The 17,941-nt window shown below is 39.7% G+C and overlaps 1 protein-coding gene across 14 annotated transcripts in view; it reads left to right on the forward strand.

The window, feature by feature from the left end:
* Window positions 1-17,143, forward strand: part of LOC116062943 (mitogen-activated protein kinase kinase kinase kinase 4-like) — a 105,038-nt gene extending 87,895 nt beyond the window's left edge. For 6 of the 14 annotated variants that reach the window (XM_036004634.1, XM_036004637.1, XM_036004641.1 and 3 more), the window contains 12 exons: window positions 59-240; window positions 1,924-2,041; window positions 2,492-2,947; window positions 4,363-4,477; window positions 5,373-5,561; window positions 6,131-6,274; window positions 8,907-9,041; window positions 10,297-10,397; window positions 11,338-11,487; window positions 12,161-12,320; window positions 12,950-13,089; window positions 15,562-17,143. In XM_036004634.1, the coding sequence (XP_035860527.1) occupies window positions 59-240; window positions 1,924-2,041; window positions 2,492-2,947; window positions 4,363-4,477; window positions 5,373-5,561; window positions 6,131-6,274; window positions 8,907-9,041; window positions 10,297-10,397; window positions 11,338-11,487; window positions 12,161-12,320; window positions 12,950-13,089; window positions 15,562-15,645 (1,974 nt within the window). In that variant the 3' untranslated portion in view covers window positions 15,646-17,143. Of the gene's footprint in view, window positions 1-58; window positions 241-1,923; window positions 2,042-2,491; window positions 2,948-4,362; window positions 4,478-5,372; window positions 5,562-6,130; window positions 6,275-8,906; window positions 9,042-10,296; window positions 10,398-11,337; window positions 11,488-12,160; window positions 12,321-12,949; window positions 13,090-15,561 lie in introns of those variants that run through there. The other 8 variants (XM_036004635.1, XM_036004645.1, XM_036004639.1 and 5 more) reach the window with 6 other exon arrangements.
* Window positions 17,144-17,941: the final 798 nt, after the last annotated feature.

Consider the following 17,941-nt stretch of genomic DNA (forward strand, 5'->3'; position numbering starts at 1 on the left):
AGAAAACCATGAGATAAAATGACATTTGACCCATGTTTTTACCTTTCACCTCCTTTAGGACCTGACGGCTCTGGCCAAAGAGCTACGTGCAGTGGATGACGTTCGCCCCCCAAATAAGGTGACAGATTATTCATCCTCCAGTGGTGAAGATTCAGACACCACTGATGAAGATGACGATGAAGAGGTAGACCAGGAGGCAGGCGAAGAGTCAACCTCTGGCCCGGAGGACTCCAAAGCTGTGTATGTACACAACTTTAACTTCTGGTCTCAAACACACTTGGTATAGACACTGTAACATGAAGCAGTCTGTAACAACAAAATCCATTAGAGAAGGGCAATGGATAATGTCAAATTCCAGTGTGGAACAAGATATAACTAGAAAATGCTTGTGAAAACTGAAAAGCTAAATTGCTAAAGCTAAACTGGATTGCTGGCATAATTGCGTAAGAAGTGGGAATGATTTTAATTACCGGTAGTACAAATTTCATTGAAATGTTGAATAATACCAATAATTTATTAAACAAAAGTGGAATATTTTAAGGTTTAAGGTTAAGGAAAAAAGTCATAGTATAGTTTATCAAAAAAGGGATAAAAAAGTAACAGTATAGTATGTCGAAAAAATGATAAAGTCATAGTATAATTTGTCGAAAAAAGTAATGAAAAAGATATAGTATAGTATGTCCAAAAACTGATAAAAAAGTCATAATATAGTATGTCGAAAAAAGTCATTGTATAGAATGTTGAAAAAGTCATTGTATAGCATGTCAGTATAGTAAATCCAAAATTGTCAGAGTATAGTATGTTGAAAAAATCATTTAAAAAAAAAAAAGGCCATTAAAAAGTGGTATGGTATGTCGAAAAAAATCATAGTATAGTTTGTCAAACAAAAGTCATAGTATGTCAAAAAAAGTTATAAAAAGTCATAGTTATAGTATAGAATGTTGAAAAGAGTCAAAGTATAGTATATCGAAAAAAGTCATAGTATAGTATGTCTGTATAGTATGATAAAAAAGTAGCTGGTAGAGCGTTCACCCCATGTACAGAGGCTCAGTCCTTGCTGCAGCAGCCGTTAGTTCAATTCCAACCTGCGGCCCTTTGCTGTATGTCATTCCCCCTCTCTATCCTCTTTCATGTCTAAGCTGTCCTATCAAATAAAGGCCTAAAATGCACCGAAAAAATCCTAAAAACAAAAAGTCACAGTATAGTATGTCGAAAAAAGTGATACCCAAGTCATAATATAATATGTCAAAGAAAGCCATTTAAAAGTCAAAGTGTAGTATGCTGAGAAAGGTCATAGTATTGCATGTTGAAAAAAAGTGTCAGCCTGAACTGGGTATCGAACCTGGGTCAGAGTGTGCACTGACTACTTGCTGGTTGCCTGTTGGCAGCCATGCTAACCACTGAGCCACCAAAGACGTTAAAAACCGTTAAAAAATCAATTAAAAAGTCATATTATGGTATGTAGAAAAAAGTCACAGTATAGTTTGTCCAAAAACTTAAACAGTCATAACACAAAAACTGTAAAAGATATCAAAAAGCTGAATCATTTTCTAATAGCTTAAGGTTTTGTAAATAGTTTAAAGTTTGTATGACGTCTGTAGTTGAAAGTATGTGGGAGCAGTAGCATTTAGAAGTTTAAGAAGCCTGAAGAGGATTTAAAGATTGCTCCATTGACATTCAATGTAAAAAGAAAAAAGCTTAATATTTTAAAAACTATAAATGGTGGAGAAAAGTTGAATACAAGCAAGAGATGAACATTTTGATATTTTAATGGTTTTTGTAGCTGAAAGTATGCAGAAGTAGTAGGTGACCGAAAATCGTACGGAAGAATCTGAAAACATTACTGTGATAATCAGCATTCACACAATTATTTTCTGTCGAAACAGAATGTTTGTGTTGAATAGCTCTCCTTCTCTCCTGCAGTTCTTCTAGGCTGAGTAATGGTGAAACAGAGTCAGTGAAAACCATGATCGTTCATGATGAAGGCGAGAGCGATGCAGGCTCAACGCCTTGCAAAGACAGCACGCTGATCGTCAGACAGGTACTGGCTGAAAAAAAAGAAGAAAAAAAAAGAAAAAAAGACAAACACACCAATCATCTACTACATACTTTAAGTTGTTCAGTTGTGTATTTTTTCATTTATACCCCAAGTGTTTTTTCCATTTTGTTTGTATGTTGTGTTGATCATGTTCTGTTTTTGTATACATTTTGGCCAGTAGTGAGTACCTCAGTGCTACAAAGGGTAGAAGCGTAGATTGGGTATAAAACCTCAAATAGTTGAATTATGCCTACATAAAGACCAGTAGCTAATTCAATAATGGGGATTTATTACATTGATAAACACTTATTCAGGTTTTGTTACATTTTTAATTCATTTAGACTTTGAAAAGTTATAGCATCACTTACATTTAGTACAAATAAACACCAGAAAATTACCATATTATCTTACAAAATAATTGACTACTAACAAGAGTTTTATTTCCGCCTATAGAGTAGCCACTGTAGTTTGCCCTTTGCTCTAGCTAACACCTTCCCTTCCCCTGAACTCATCAAGAACACATCTAGACCCACAGTCGTCTACCCCTCTTTCTACTTCCAGAGTGCAGGTGACAACAGAAAGCGTCCGAGCCCTGGCCCGGGCCAAGCTCAAACCCCCGGGCTGCTTGCAGGCTTTGTCCCAAGTCCTGGCTCGGTATCGGGCCCAGGCCTTGGCCACCACACCCCCAGCCCCCATCATCATCATCACCACCACCACCATCACCCACCACAGCACTCGGACAGGAATGGCTTTGCTGGACGCATCCACCACCTCCCAGACCTGATCCAGCAGAGCCACCATTCCTCCCCCTCCTCCTCTGCATCCAACTCCCCTTCCTCTTCCAGCCTTGCCAGCCCCTCCACCATGTCCCCTCAGAGTCCCCTGGACAAGCTCAGCATCCTCATAGAGGTATGTCCCCCAGCCCCAACGTGGACACCCGCTTGCCATTTCTTGTGTAATCTTGAATAGGAGGAGCAAAGAGAGGTCGAAATCATCATGGCCTGCCATAATTAGGAACACAGGTCTTCAACGTTTTTTAAACCAAAGGACCCCTTAGCTGAAAGAGAGACGGATCAGGGACCCCTACTACTAATATTGTATAAAATTAAGTTGCATATTAAACTGGGTGAAGGGCAGCCTAAAGCCTTTATACATACCTTTTTTGTGCATAGAATACTAAGCTATTAAAAAAAAATTGTGGCATGATTTTATAAATAATTTTCTAATGTTACACATACATGTGGCCCAGTGAATCCTTTAACTGTAGATTGGATTAACTGGATTAACTGTATCTCTGGATGGCTACCTTAGTGACTACCTTACCTAATATATCATAATTTGGCTTTAATTGACTTTGAGGACCCCTTAGGGGTCCCAGACCCACTGTTGAAGATCTCTGCAGTAGAGTATAAACTAGTTTAGCTAAATACCCGCTAATAAGGTGGCACAAATGTGTAAGTTCAGAGCTTCCCTAACGGCCACATGTAAGCCGCCATCTGCTGGTCACCATTGGCACTGGTGATCCTTCTCTAGCCCTATATGGCCCCTTCACCATTTCTTGTTTTGCTTTGTTCTCTCTACTGACAAACTTTCTAAAGAGAAATGGTGGTGTTGGTGAATAGCTGCATTTTAAGGATAATTTGGAAGTATGATTGTAGGACAAAGCTGATTGGTTTGCCCTGTGAACACCCCGTTGAGTTTATTGTATGTATTTGTAGGTACTTAAATTTAAAAAAACTACAAACTTACTTCCAGCTGTAGTCCCTTTGTTTCTCAGTGAGTTTTGTATTTATGATCACAACAGACGTGTTATCTCTGGTTTAGAGCTTTTTCACTAAAGCGTCCTCACAAACGTTCCCCCCAAACATTTTATTCCTTGATGTTGCCTATTTTCAGCAAACGAGTCATATTCTCACATTCCCCAGACAATAGATCATAGCGAACAGGGCAGTTAGGAGCACAACGGCAAGTATGTTTCCCATGGAAATACTTTTTTTTTTTTTTACTGCATTTTTGTTTCCCCCTTTTGTTCGTTTTGCAAACAGCACTCCATATGTTTTACCCTCCAGCATTGGTTTTGCCTTTTTCCTCAGTATTTATAGTTTTACCCTCCAAATTGAATGCCCTTTGTATTTGCATGCAACACATACAGAAGTACCTCAGTTTGCCTGCTTGTTTGACAGCATTATCTTGTTAATTGTTTACATTCATTTTTATTTGTAGGCATCCGGTGCTGTAGATACATTTTTGATCTGTAAAAAATAGCACATTCAGAGTTGTGATATTCTGGCTAAATCACTAAATCTTATTTTATCTCACTGTAGAGCCAGTCTAGTAACAACATGCAGAAACACAAGTCTTCCTCCTCCTTCACTCCGTTCATCGACCCACGCCTCCTTCAAGTCTCTCCATCCACCGGCAGCGCCCTTAACAACATTGGTAAGTCCCGTCCCCCTTTGACTGCTGGGAAAAATCTGATGTGAAAAGGTTCACAGCCACAAGAGTTTTAGGTACTTATTTATAACTTCCATCCCAGGCCTCCATAGGCCTTTCCATCCAAAGTTCCAGCAACTGGAGGAACCAAAAATTCAGGAGCTACGAATTTTAGGAACTACAAAAGGTCCTTTTAGTATGTTTAGCGGCTTTCCATTTGCACCTCAGGCTCAGGAACATTAAGTTTTAGAAAATCAGAAGTTAATAAAACTAGGACAGTAAGGGTGGGCAACAGCAATAACAGAATTTACCTTCATTATTAACTTTATTTATTGTTGCTTTAATTCAGTTCTCACACAATATTCAAAGATGCTATCTTAGGACACTTTACATATAGTACAGTAGTGTTGATTGTTGCAAACTGCCCCAGTAGATTGGAGCTGTCACAGCTCTTAAACAAAGCGTTCTTATCAAGGCAGTCCTGTTCCCATCATCCCTCAGAGGATCGGCCATCATCAAGGCCAGATCTTTCCAGCCTTAAGGACTTTGGTATGCTGATCCATTACCTCACCTGATGCAGCTGGTGACCAGCCATTGACCTCTTACGATTGTTCAGTCTGCATTTAATCACTGATTTGATGAGTTTAGATTTTCCTACAGATGTTTTAAGTCCAGCTGGCAACTTAAGAGAGGCAGAGAGAAGAATGATCCACTTTCTGACACAGATACCATGATAATATGATGCAATAATATAACTATTATTATTAATAATATGAAGCAATTATTCATAATAATATGTGGCAAACGAAGGAGATCCATCCATCCACCTTTCTAATGTTGACCATTTGACTGACCCCCACCCTGCCCGGTAAATTCTACATCCTACACCGTCCTACCTAAGCCCTTCCCTTTGACCTTTTAGGCTACGGGAACGACGCCCGGCTAGCAGAGGCGTTGAGGGCCGACCCATCTCGGAAAGGCTCCGTGGTCAACGTTAACCCGGTCAACACTCGTCCGCAGAGCGACACGCCAGAGATCCGCAAATACAAGAAGAGGTTCAACTCTGAGATCCTGTGTGCTGCACTATGGGGTAAGATATAGATTGCAACGATAAGTTAGTTTTAATTTTTCATCATTATCTAAGGCTGCTATATATTTTTTTTTTTTTACAGGTTTAACATATTATATTACCTTTTTTACTACACAACGTGCCAATAATGAAGTCATTTGTAAAAACTATTATATTCAGGGGCGCCTGGGTAGCTCACCTGGTAGAGCGTGTGCCCCATGTACAGAGGCTCAGTCCTCGCCGCAGCGGCTGCAGGTTTAATTCTGACCTGCGGCCCTTTGCTCCATGTCATTCTTCCTCTCTCTTCCCTTTCATGTCTAAGATGTTCTATCAAATAAAGGCCTAAAATGCCAACAACAACAAAATCTTTAAAAAATACTATATTCAATGTCCATCAGAAAAGCTTGAGTGTTTTTCTTAGATGTCATATTTAAAAATGTCTTCACCACCTGGTGGCAGCAAAGTCCTGATAAAGCTACATACTGCATCTGGTTGACCACATTGGATAAAGTGTTTCCAGCTGTTTTTCAGTGTTGGTGTTCTCCTAAGTGTGTGTGTGTGTGTGTGTGTGTGTGTGTGTGTGTGTGTAGGAGTAAACCTGTTGGTGGGGACAGAGAGTGGTCTGATGCTGTTGGATCGCAGCGGTCAGGGGAAAGTCTACCCTCTGATCAACCGACGGCGCTTTCAGCAGATGGACGTCCTGGAGGGACTCAATGTCCTGGTCACTATATCAGGTACCCACACACAGAGACACACACACACAAGAGCATGCACACACATTTTAAAGATAGGTTTATTACACTTCATGCAGACAAATTAGTCCCACTGGGATGAAGAATAGGTCAATGAGATTGAGACACACACACAGATGCTATTACAATGAAAATGTATACAAATCCTGCATGCAGATGCTTGTGCATACAAATAAGTTAATTATGAAAATGAAAAACAGTTTCACTTCTGTTTATCCTGCTTCGTTAGCTCATAGTGTACTGTGACTGTTTTGTCTGGTCAACTTCTCCTTCTGGCATTTGCACACACGACCACACACACCTGCAAATACACACTAAAACCTGGTTCATCTGACGCATTCTCAGACAAATTGTGCGTGTCTGCATCTGTTGTTGCATAAATATGTTTACACACGCACACACACACACACACACACACACACTTGAGTTCCAAGATTTCTCAGATTGAAAGTGCATCCACGTTCTTACTTCTCTTTCTCAATTTCACATACAAAGGCTGTGTAGTCAGTGTGTCACAACAGAGATATTTTTGAGCTAAACGGATGTTGAGTAAATCTCAGCTGGTTGAGACCATGATGTGTGTACAATATGTAACTCTGACACACACTTGAGCTTTCCATGATGGAAGTAAATGCCACAGAGCAACATGCGTCGATTTCCTTTCATGAAACGTGGTTGTGGTGCCGACATGTAAAAAATACGCCACATCCTGACAGCATCTCATCTTTTGTGATCAGATTACTAGGAGACACTCTAAACAAAAGCCTCAACAATAAGATTTAAGGCATCAGTGTCATCAATTTCCTAAAAATGCACAATGTTGTGCACAGTGGCAGTGGTTGCAGGGGACCAGGGGTGGGCTGCCTCAGCTGCACGAAATCCCAATGCAAGAATGCATGAATAAGGGGTACTCTTTTTATGCTCCTATCCTTACAGAATTTCTTTTGACTTGACTGATTGTCAGAAGACACTACCAACAGTGGCGCTAGTTTAGTGCGTGTCCCAATATGTGATTTAGGAATAAGGGGCCAATAGAACAATTCTACAAAAGATTAAAAGGAAGTAGGAAACAACACCAGATTCATTCATGTCAATAGTTGCCTTTTGTAAGAAGGTGTCTTTTCCTGATGCCTTTTGGGTTTAGTAACACATAGATGGATAATGGATGGCTTAATATTACAGTTTCAGATCAAATTCAGTGCTTGAATTCAACCAGTTCTCATCAGTATAAAATACTAGCATGTCATAACCATATATTGTACATTCAAGTTTCAACTGTGAAGGTAATTTACTGGATTTCATTATTGTAGAAAACTTACTTGCACAGTTAGCTTTTTTTTCCCCCACTTTGGGATGAACAGTGGTCATACCAGTAAATGTTACATTAAAGCCTAGTGGTTTAGAGCACTGGCACCTTTTTAAATTCCAATTCAAGCTCAAATCTAATTTAATGTCAAAGTTCACTAGCTTAAAGTATATGTGCATAATGTTTAACTAAAACAAAAGTTGGGTAGAAACTAAAGTGTTGAACTTGTTTCATAATGACAGTGGCATGATATGGATAGACTGGTGTAGGCAAGGAGCTCAGATAATTCTTTATTGACTGTACTACTGACTGAAAAGTATTACTTTATGTAAATCTACCAAAGTATCAACAAACTAGTAATCAGACCATTCTTATATCATCCTACCGCTCAACAAAGCAAATCTCTTTTCTTTATTATATGGAATTATACACATAGTAAAAAGAGGGACAGCTGGCCATTTGTTTTTCAGTCTATATGTATGTGTGCATACGCGCACACGCGCGCACACGCGCACACACACACACACACACACACACACACACACACACACACACTTGCAGTGTTCCTTTGCATGTTGTTCTGTCCCAACTTGACCCACAACTTCCTCGAAATGTTGCAAAACACTGCAGACATACAGCATGGAGGAGAAAAATCCCACCACAGTGTCTTCGAATATATTAAATGTATTATTTCTAGACTGATTTTAGCAGCAGTAAAGATGAGAATGCAATCATTCAGACATATGTTAAATAAAAAATTGAGAATCATTGCAGACTACAGTAGAACAAAATCTCAGCCAGCACTCAGCCCAGCCAATAAGGACATTCTAAGTTGCTTTTAGGGTTACTTTGAATAGTCAAAGTCTAAAGAGGCCAAAACTCCTGCAACACTTGTAGTATAAAGAACAACTTTATTGAGAAACCAACGCGTTTCGGTTTGCAGCCTTTATCAGGTTATGCGCAGACTGACCATATCCACATTAGCACATTAAAATCACAAATGCAAACGTGTTAATAGCAAATACAGGATTTAGGAGAGAATTTATTTTTGAATTTTAGAGAAAAACCAACAGCACATACATTTTTTGTGCCTCTTTGTTAAGAAGTTTGTTGATAAAGTAGATATTAAAGCAACACTAGAGAACTTTTCCCACTTCGGTCCCCCCTACAGGTTGTCTCATTCGATCTGGCAAACTTGCATAATGTAATGTAATGGACAATTCCGCTTCCAACCTGTAGGGGGACCGAAGCGGGAAAAGTTCTCTAGTGTTGCTTTAACTCGATTTCACCTCTCTCAATCTACGACAGGTAAGAAGAACAAGCTCCGTGTGTACTACCTGTCCTGGCTGAGGAACAAGATCCTGCACAATGACCCTGAGGTGGAGAAGAAACAGGGTTGGACCACCGTAGGAGACCTGGAGGGCTGTGTCCACTACAATGTTGGTAGGTCACATACTCACAGCCTGTTAATAAACAGCAATATTATAGGAATTTTGATTTATGAGCACATATAATGCAAATGGTGACTTGGATGAAGGCCTGATATGGTTATGTTTGGGCATCCCTGTGGCCTAAGATGCATACCATTATTGGCAACCTCCTGGTTCAGTTCTGGCTAAGAATCTTTCTTTCATGTCATGTCCCCTTCTCTTTCTTTTCCATTTCTTCTGTCTGTCTCTGCTGTTAACTATCAAATGAAGGCAATCATTTTAAGCATTAAGCCTTGAGAGGGTTCAGTTTATGTTTATTGTTTAACCGTTGTCTTTATCATTCATCACTAATCCATCTGATTGTTTTTATTTTGAAATGTCGACTTTTTAGCTTGAAAACAATGGTATCTGCTCAGCTAACTGTCCCTGCTTTGTTATGAGTGCATGTTTCCCATCAGAATTAAACCCAGTTACATCTGAATTCAAATGGGGGACTCTTTAAGTTTACAAACTTTACAAACTCAGTGTAGATACAAGAGTGAGTGCAAGCGTACTAGACATGCATGCCACAGATAATGGATGGAATTAAAGTCTAGGAAGGAAAGTCCTTGATTAAGTAATATTGCGGTAAGGATGACCGAGGAGACCTCTCTAAAGTTCAGAATGTCCTAATGGTAGTACCACTGAGCAAAGACCAGCACTTCCTGTTGGAAATCCCTCAACATTGATCAGAGCTGTCAATCGGGAAATCCATTTCCATTTGTATTTCCATCGATTTCTTGTCAGATTAAAAAATTTTGAATCACAGCTGGCAGAGTTTGAACAACACTTGTGGAAAGTACAGGACATTCCAAAGAAAAAAATTATCTGTGAAAACTCTGCACACTTTTCTGTGACTGTCACTCACTGATAGCTCTTGGTTGAGTTTTACTGCACATTAGAAATACTAAACTCTTCAATTATAACTTCTTCAATTAAATGATTCTCAAAACTCGCTCTTGTACAGATGTTTGGTCAAGGTGGAGCAATGTAGGGACTTTTTGAAATCGAAGATACATTTTCAGATACACAAAAGTTCTAAATGGCAATTAGTTGAACCCTTTCTTTTCCTTTAAATCCTCTCATATTAACAGTGTACAGTAAATTAATCATTGATACCCGAACAAACCAACCATTTACAGTAGTGTGCAGCTGATGCTGGTTTACGATCCTGATGCCAATTATACTCTTTTGTGTTCTAATATTTTGTTTTGATTTTTGTTCCCCAGTGAAATATGAGAGGATCAAATTCTTAGTTCTGGCTTTGAAGAACTCAGTGGAGGTCTATGCCTGGGCACCCAAGCCTTACCACAAGTTCATGGCCTTCAAGGTGAGTCAATCAACTGGCGTAGCTTGTTAGCTGAGGCATGTATGAACTTATCCTTTGTTGTTAAAGGACAATTCCGGCGTAAAATGAACCTAGGGGTTAATAACATATGTGTGCCTAGTCGAACGTTCTCTGGGACATGTTTTCATGCTAATCGAATGCGTCGCTAGCTTTTAACAAGCTACCGCAGAACCGGTGGTTAGCCGCTAACACTAGCTTTCTGGGCATGGGGTAAATCACTATTTTATACCACTAACAAGGCTCAAAATAGTACCACACTTCCACGGTAGCATAATAAGGGTCCCTACATGCAAACTGAAGCATTGAGAACTTTATAAGTGTACAGACAGTTAATTAAAAAGATAGATTATAAAGACAGTAGCATTTGTTTTTTGCATTTGGCCGCCATCTTGGAAAACAGTCATGAGCAGTCGAATCACGAACGCCGTGCAACCAGTAACATAGCTCAAACACAGCGTCCGTGGTTGGTAAAAGCTAGAGACACACTTGATTAGCATGAAAACAGATCCCAGAGAACGTTCGACTAGGCACACATATGTTATTAACCCCTAGGTTCATTTTACGCCGGAATTGTCCGTTAATGATGACAAACAGTTTTACATCTCTAAAGTTGTTTCAGTGAATTTAAACTTTATTGTGTGTGCGATGTATTTCCACTTGAATCTATGTATTTTCTTTGTGCTGTTTTATTATCCAGAATGCATGTTGAAGCCAAGGTTTAAAATGGGTCAACAATTAAATTCACAGTTGCATTATTCATGTGTTGATTAAACTACAGAATAATAGAAAAACTGTTAGTACAGCTTGCTGTCAACATTGATAACCTCCGCCCTGGCAAATATTTACTAATATGATGCTCAAGCTTCTGCTGGCTGGCTAAACGAGAGGGAGAAAAACTGTTTTTCTGACCTTTGTGCTTTAGTCTTTCGGTGACCTGGTGCACAAGCCCCTGCTGGTGGACCTGACTGTGGAGGAGGGTCAGAGGTTAAAGGTTATCTACGGCTCATCTTCAGGCTTCCACGCGGTGGATGTCGACTCTGGGGCTGTCTATGACATCTACCTGCCTACACACGTAAGAACATGCGTGCATAATATCTCACGTGCATGTTTGCTGGTGCCTCAAATGATATTTCAGTTCTTTAATGGCAAGATTTTGTCAAGTTTCTCAGACAGACAATTTAATTTTCACTGTTACTATATTTTTCAGGGCCTGAATTACGAACTTTGAGTTTCCAGTAGGGCTTTTATCGTTATCGCGATATCAACTTGCGCAATAAACACATCGTGAAAGACACTTAGAGATAAGAGAGTATCAGTAGAAAACTACAATTCTCATTCTTTTTTAATGGTGCTTTTCATGTTCAATCAAATGAATTTTTTTTTTTTTTTTGGTTTTTCAAATTTAACAAGCAATTTGCTGTATTTTAGAAGAATACTGAAAGCAGCAGAAATCCAGAACTGAGTATACTTTAATATCCATTTATCACGAGCGATATTCAACAACTTTATTGCATATAGCATATTTTCCTCATTTCGTGCAGCACTGAATTATGAACTTTTTTAAGTTTCCAGGCATTAATTAATATAAATTCAACATTTTGAAAAGATGTATTTTCAGTTATCTTGTGTATTGCTCTGCTGCTGTAGTTGATCATAGATGCCAACGGTGCAGTTAAATCATTTTCTAAAATGGTCTCAAAGAAAGTCCTCAGCAAACACCATGTTGGTGTTATGTGTCCCTGCAGATCCAGACCAGTATTCAGTCTCACGCCATCATCATCTTGCCCAACACTGACGGCATCGAGCTGCTGGTGTGCTACGAGGACGAGGGTGTTTACGTGAACACCTATGGACGCATCACCAAGGATGTAGTGCTGCAGTGGGGGGAGATGCCAACCTCAGTGGGTGAGTCAGGGGCAAAAGTTATACTAACACATAGCTTACAGTTTTTCTTCAAACATTTGTCTATGCATCACAACTCCCTAAAATAAAGTAATGTCTACTTGCCAACCCTCTTCACATCTCGCATGCAACATATCAATCAGTTCCAAAAAGGTTAACTAATTTAGCATTTCAGGAAACAAAAAGAAAGATAAGAAAAGGAAGAGGAAAAATACTAATTAGTCCTGTGTTTTTCTTTTTTCCCGATCTGCGTGGCCCCCTCAGAGTTATCTTGGGACCTCTTAAAGAGGACAAGACCCTCGGGTTTTAAAGCAACACAATAACAAAGCAACAATGGCAAACATTAAAGTGCTGATTTTCTATTATGTAATAATTTTACTATGTGTTTGTTTCTTCCTCTAATATGTTAACTGTATACATTATTTATTGGTTAATATATCCCTGATAGCTAACACATGCACGCAGCTAATGTGTTTCGCCTACACAAGCCACTTTAATTAAGCATTAATCTCTCTCTCTCTCTCACACACACACACACACACACACACACACACACACACACACACACACACACACACACACAGAGCTTTAGAGCATTCAGTGTATTGATTAACTCAAATATCTCTTTGTAGCATACATTCGTTCCAACCAGATCATGGGTTGGGGAGAGAAGGCCATAGAGATCCGCTCAGTGGAGACTGGCCATCTGGACGGCGTATTCATGCACAAGAGAGCCCAGAGACTCAAGTTCCTCTGTGAAAGAAATGACAAGGTGAGACCTCCATGTATACCTTCAACAACACATTCTGAGCTGATCTGTAAAGTGGGACTAGTTACTCATTACTGGCATCAATGACTTTACCTGAGATTGGGGGCAAAAACACAACACGTTAAAAGTTTAAACCATCCACTACACATTAAGAGATTTTTTTGTTTTTTGATCCTGATGTTTAACTCACTGTAGGGCATTTAAGAGGACGCAATGGATCCAGTTCAAATATCCCCTTGCCATTCAGATTGAATTAGATTATAGATTTGAAGCTAATGCTGCTACTCTTTTTTTGTTTAACATGAAAATGGCTATATCTGTCACAAAAAAAGGGGGCGCCTTCAATTTCTATTATTAAGTGGCTTATTAACCATCCAAACCGCAAAGCAATTACCACTCAGAGCTTGTCGGATGCAACTATAGGTAAAACTCCTCCAGGTCCTCGAAAGTCTCTGTGGAAGTAACTTCAAACCACTCTAATATCTCTTCTCCCTTTGACTTTGCTGGCCAATGAGAGAGGAAATTTGTTCTTCTCTCTGTGGTTCTTTAGCTGTGCTTGTACAGGAAATGATTACTGTAGCATATGGGAATAGGTTTTCTTTCCAGAAACATTTTAAGTATGCCCTTTCTTAGTCAATTAGTTGACTAATCTGTTGAGTAGGTTTGTTCAGCTAAGACATTTTTAGTCAATTTCAGTCAATATAGTTTTGGGAAATAAGCTGTTGGTCATTAGTGGGCAATGTAATATAAAAAACACAACTGTGTTGAGAGGTCCTTCTAATTTACATGACTGCATTCATTTATTAAGGCATGTAACACTGGAGATCATTATATTCATTCATTCATGCAATTATTTTGTGTAAATCAAACTCCTGGTTTTAAACCCATTTCCCAAGTGTCAACTCTTTTCCCTAATCCAAACAAAGATGGGAAGGGAAATTACATATTTCCTTGCTCAATTCACATGACATGAACCAACATTTCTTTTATTATCAGTTAAATATTGTCTACATTAAAGCTGCAGTGGGTAAAATGCTAGAATTTGAAGTAGTGTCTTCCTGCAGCTCTCCCTCTCCGTGACACGGGCAATGCACGCACAGAACAGCCAATAGGAACGCGCTCTTTCTCTGAAATGACCTGTGATTGATCAAAGTCTCCCGCCATGCTAGATTATCTAAAGCCTTAAACAGAGCCAAGAGGAGGTGCAGTTTTTTTTAGACCACTTGAATTACAATATGCTGAAAGATTATCATGGAGTTTCTGCCCAACGACATCAACAATAAAGTACCTACCTTTAATAATAACAGTACTTTACATTATTTACCTACCCTCATTGAGATCTAGATTTACTTTCAAGACAGACATGAGGAAGAAAAAAAAGCATTCATAGACAACCACCATATGAGAAAAAATGTACACAGGTTTATTATATATTTTTTAGGGCTGTCAATTGATTAAAAAAATCTAATCTAATTAATTACATACTCTGTGTTTAATTAATCTAAATTAATCGCATACATAATTTTTGCCCAGTGCCTTAACCGATACTTTTTAAGAAAGTTAAAAAGAAAAAAAAAAAGAAGGGTACTAAACAACAGTCGGCAACATTAAAGAAGGCTTGTTTATTGCTAAGGCCATATGGTCAAAATTAAATGATTTAATAATAATGTATAACTATAACAATAACTTATTTGACTAGTAAATTGCTGTTGAATGAGAAAAACAACCACCAGGTGGGAAAAGGGCCTTTAACAACAACTCTGAATGCACCACAAGGCTGTAGGTTACCAGTTTCATTGAACGCACCGTCTGTGTTTTTCCGACAACGGTACATTGCACATTGCATCCCTCTACAGTAAAATACAGTCAAACTTTACACCGTTTAGCGATAGCTGTCAGCATTGTAATCATGTTTAATCCAGCTACTAGCTAGCAGTAGGCTAACGTTAGCTGCTGCGATGTTTCTGTTTCCTGTAACGTCTGTTTCAGAGCATCAGAGAGAAGCGCAGACATATCAGCGGCACCGAAATGAGGCGCCGAAATCCGCGTTGCTATTCGGTCTGGTAGATGCAGGTCATAAAGGCACCTGTGCCATATTAGCACCGGATTTCAGTACCCAACCCTATTCAGGAAGAAGATTTTTATAAGTAAATGATCCAGGCAGCACATTCTCGTCTCCCTCCTTCATTTTACGATCGAATGGTGGCTAGAACGGCTCCGGGTCAAACGTCAATATGGAATGAATTAATCTGCGTTATTTTTTTTAACACATTATTTTTTCTCAGATTAATTAATCGAAATGAACGCGTTTGATCAGAATATCATTAGTATTGCCACAAAAAAATGGCTGGTGTATTAATTAAGGTTTCCTTTGTGTTCAAATTCAAACTGCACCTGAAAACGAGTGAATGGAGACTGTGAGAGTGTTATTGTACCTAGTAGTGAAATCTCCATCTGTCTGTCCCTCCTCTTCAGGTGTTCTTCGCCTCCGTTCGGTCTGGAGGCTCCAGCCAGGTCTACTTTATGACTCTGGGCCGAAGCAACCTGCTCAGCTGGTAGAGGTCCACACCCTGCCCTCTTCCTTCTCCTCATTGTCCTCCACCCTCGCTAACACTGGATCTCAGAACCCACCGTCGATGTCTTGTCAGCCCTCGGACAACCAAAAGAGAACAAAATCAACAACGAACCAGCCCTCTGAAGCAGTCAACAGCAATGACTTCACCTTTCTTCTGGAGCTGCAGCCTTGCTGCATCAGTGCTCCGGGGCCACCTGTGACGCAGCGACAACCGGTCAAGTCACGCAGTCATCGCCCCCTGAAATGCCCGAAGTGATGACATCAATGATGAATTAATATATGAAAGAAAGTAAAACATAAATTAAATGTGAATTTAGGTAAAGGGGGCAAATTACTTTTTGCTTCCCTCTCCGTTTTCTTGGTGCTTATCAGATTGCGATAAGATAGATTTTTTTTTTTTTCTTCTTTTTTACTTCTGCAGCATTTCCATGCTCCTGGGCAGGTCAGTAAGCGTAAGGTCTTCTAACTACTAGTACTGCTACCACTATTATTACTACTGCTACTACCTTCTGCAGGTCTGCCTCTTGTAAGAGAGTTCACCCTCTGCCCCATGTTCCTGCCCTCCGCCCTTTCTTATGAGCGCTTTATGGGGCCGGTGGAGTGGGAGTCTGTTGTATTAATGCTACAGTAGTGTGTGTAAATGTACTTCTGTTTGGTCCAATTACTGCTGACATGCTGGATAGAGGTTGAGACTGTCAGCCAGGGGGAAATTGTAAAATAAAAAAACACCCGGAGCCAGTTGGACTTGTCATGGTGACAAGCGGGGGAAAGAGGCCTAATAGTTTGAGGTTCTACTTTAAGTCTGATCGATGGGACTCGACAGGTGGGTGTGTGTGTGTGTCGTTGAAGTATTGTGTTGTTTGGACATGTGCTTTAAAAAAAAAAAGAGGATTATAGAAAGACGCTGAAGCAGATGGATCTCAGAATAGTATTTTTTGAATTATTACTATTATTATTCCTTGAAGATAAGTGTAACTATGTGGAGTAAAACATGTCTTTTACCTTGTTTTTTAAGATTTACGCACATCCACCCACAGTTTGCTTGCTTTTACTCTGAACCCACAGAAGTGCAAGGTGTGTTTGTCTAAGAAAAATGTGACGTGGGTGTGGTCCAAAAAAATAAAAGGTGTCTATGTACAATAAAAAAGTTCACTGAATCTTCCAGATAGTGTCAGGGGTCATGTTTTTCCCCCACCCGTTCAAACATGACCACCTAAACACATCTCGGGTAGGGAGGTCAGCCAATGTCTCTCAACTGGAGAAACTTGAACTGCTGTGAATACTTGGATATAAAATAAGAAAGAATATGATAATGAAGCGATATGGTAGAGAAGAAAGTTCAGTATGTGTGTGTGCGCGCGGTCGGAGAGTTCAGTGTCATCGACAAATTGGATTTTCGTGGCAGAGAGATAAACGCATGGTCAGCAGGTTTGGTTCAGCAGAGGATTTTTTTCTGGAAGGCGTTTTTCTATCTTCCATTTCGTTATTTCAAAACATTTTTCATTTGTATGAATGCAATGCACTAAGTGTTAAGAATGTAGAAAGACTTATTACTGTGTGGTGGTCCAAGGCATGAGATGATGTTTTTGCTTTGTATCTTGTCACAAGTGATCAATCCTAGATGTTCAATTTCGAGATATAGACGATTGAAAGCTACAGCAGTGGAGCCTCTACGTCAGGTGTAGATATTTTCCGGGGGGAGGGGGGCATTCTGCACTTGCAACCTTTCCACAGCAGTGAGAATCTGTGCATCAGAGCTGAGGAGGGTTTTCTGGCGCGTACGTCAGGCACTCTTTCCTATCAAACACGGACGTAAACCTTATCAGTACAACACGCAGACTCTGGATTTCATTGTTACTGTGATAAAGTGTCACAAAACGAGCAACACGGAGCAAAACTTTTCCTCACTCGGCCCCCCCAGACACACACACTTCCTGCTACAGCTGTTATTTAAGTTGTCTGTATATGTGAAAGACTGGGCAGCAAACTGCAGCTTCAATGTCCTTCAGGCCTTCTGCTGAACTGGATTTTCCTCCATTTCCACAGCGACTCTGAAAGATTGCACATTGTTCACTGAAAAAAGGGGCAAAGGAGAGTTCAATTTGTGCTCTCACTTCATGTCCAAACAGATCACAAACAAGATTACCTTGGGTGTGTTTTTCCTCCGACGATAATTACACACGTGAGCAGTGTTTTTGACGTGAAAATGTCAGTCAGTCAGTAACAGTTTCTGTCAAACTTTTATCCCTCTTAACAGAAAAGCCGTGTGGACCCCCCAAT

The sequence above is a fragment of the Sander lucioperca genome, chromosome 8 (assembly GCF_008315115.2).
Source record: "Sander lucioperca isolate FBNREF2018 chromosome 8, SLUC_FBN_1.2, whole genome shotgun sequence".
Taxonomy (NCBI): domain Eukaryota; kingdom Metazoa; phylum Chordata; class Actinopteri; order Perciformes; family Percidae; genus Sander; species Sander lucioperca.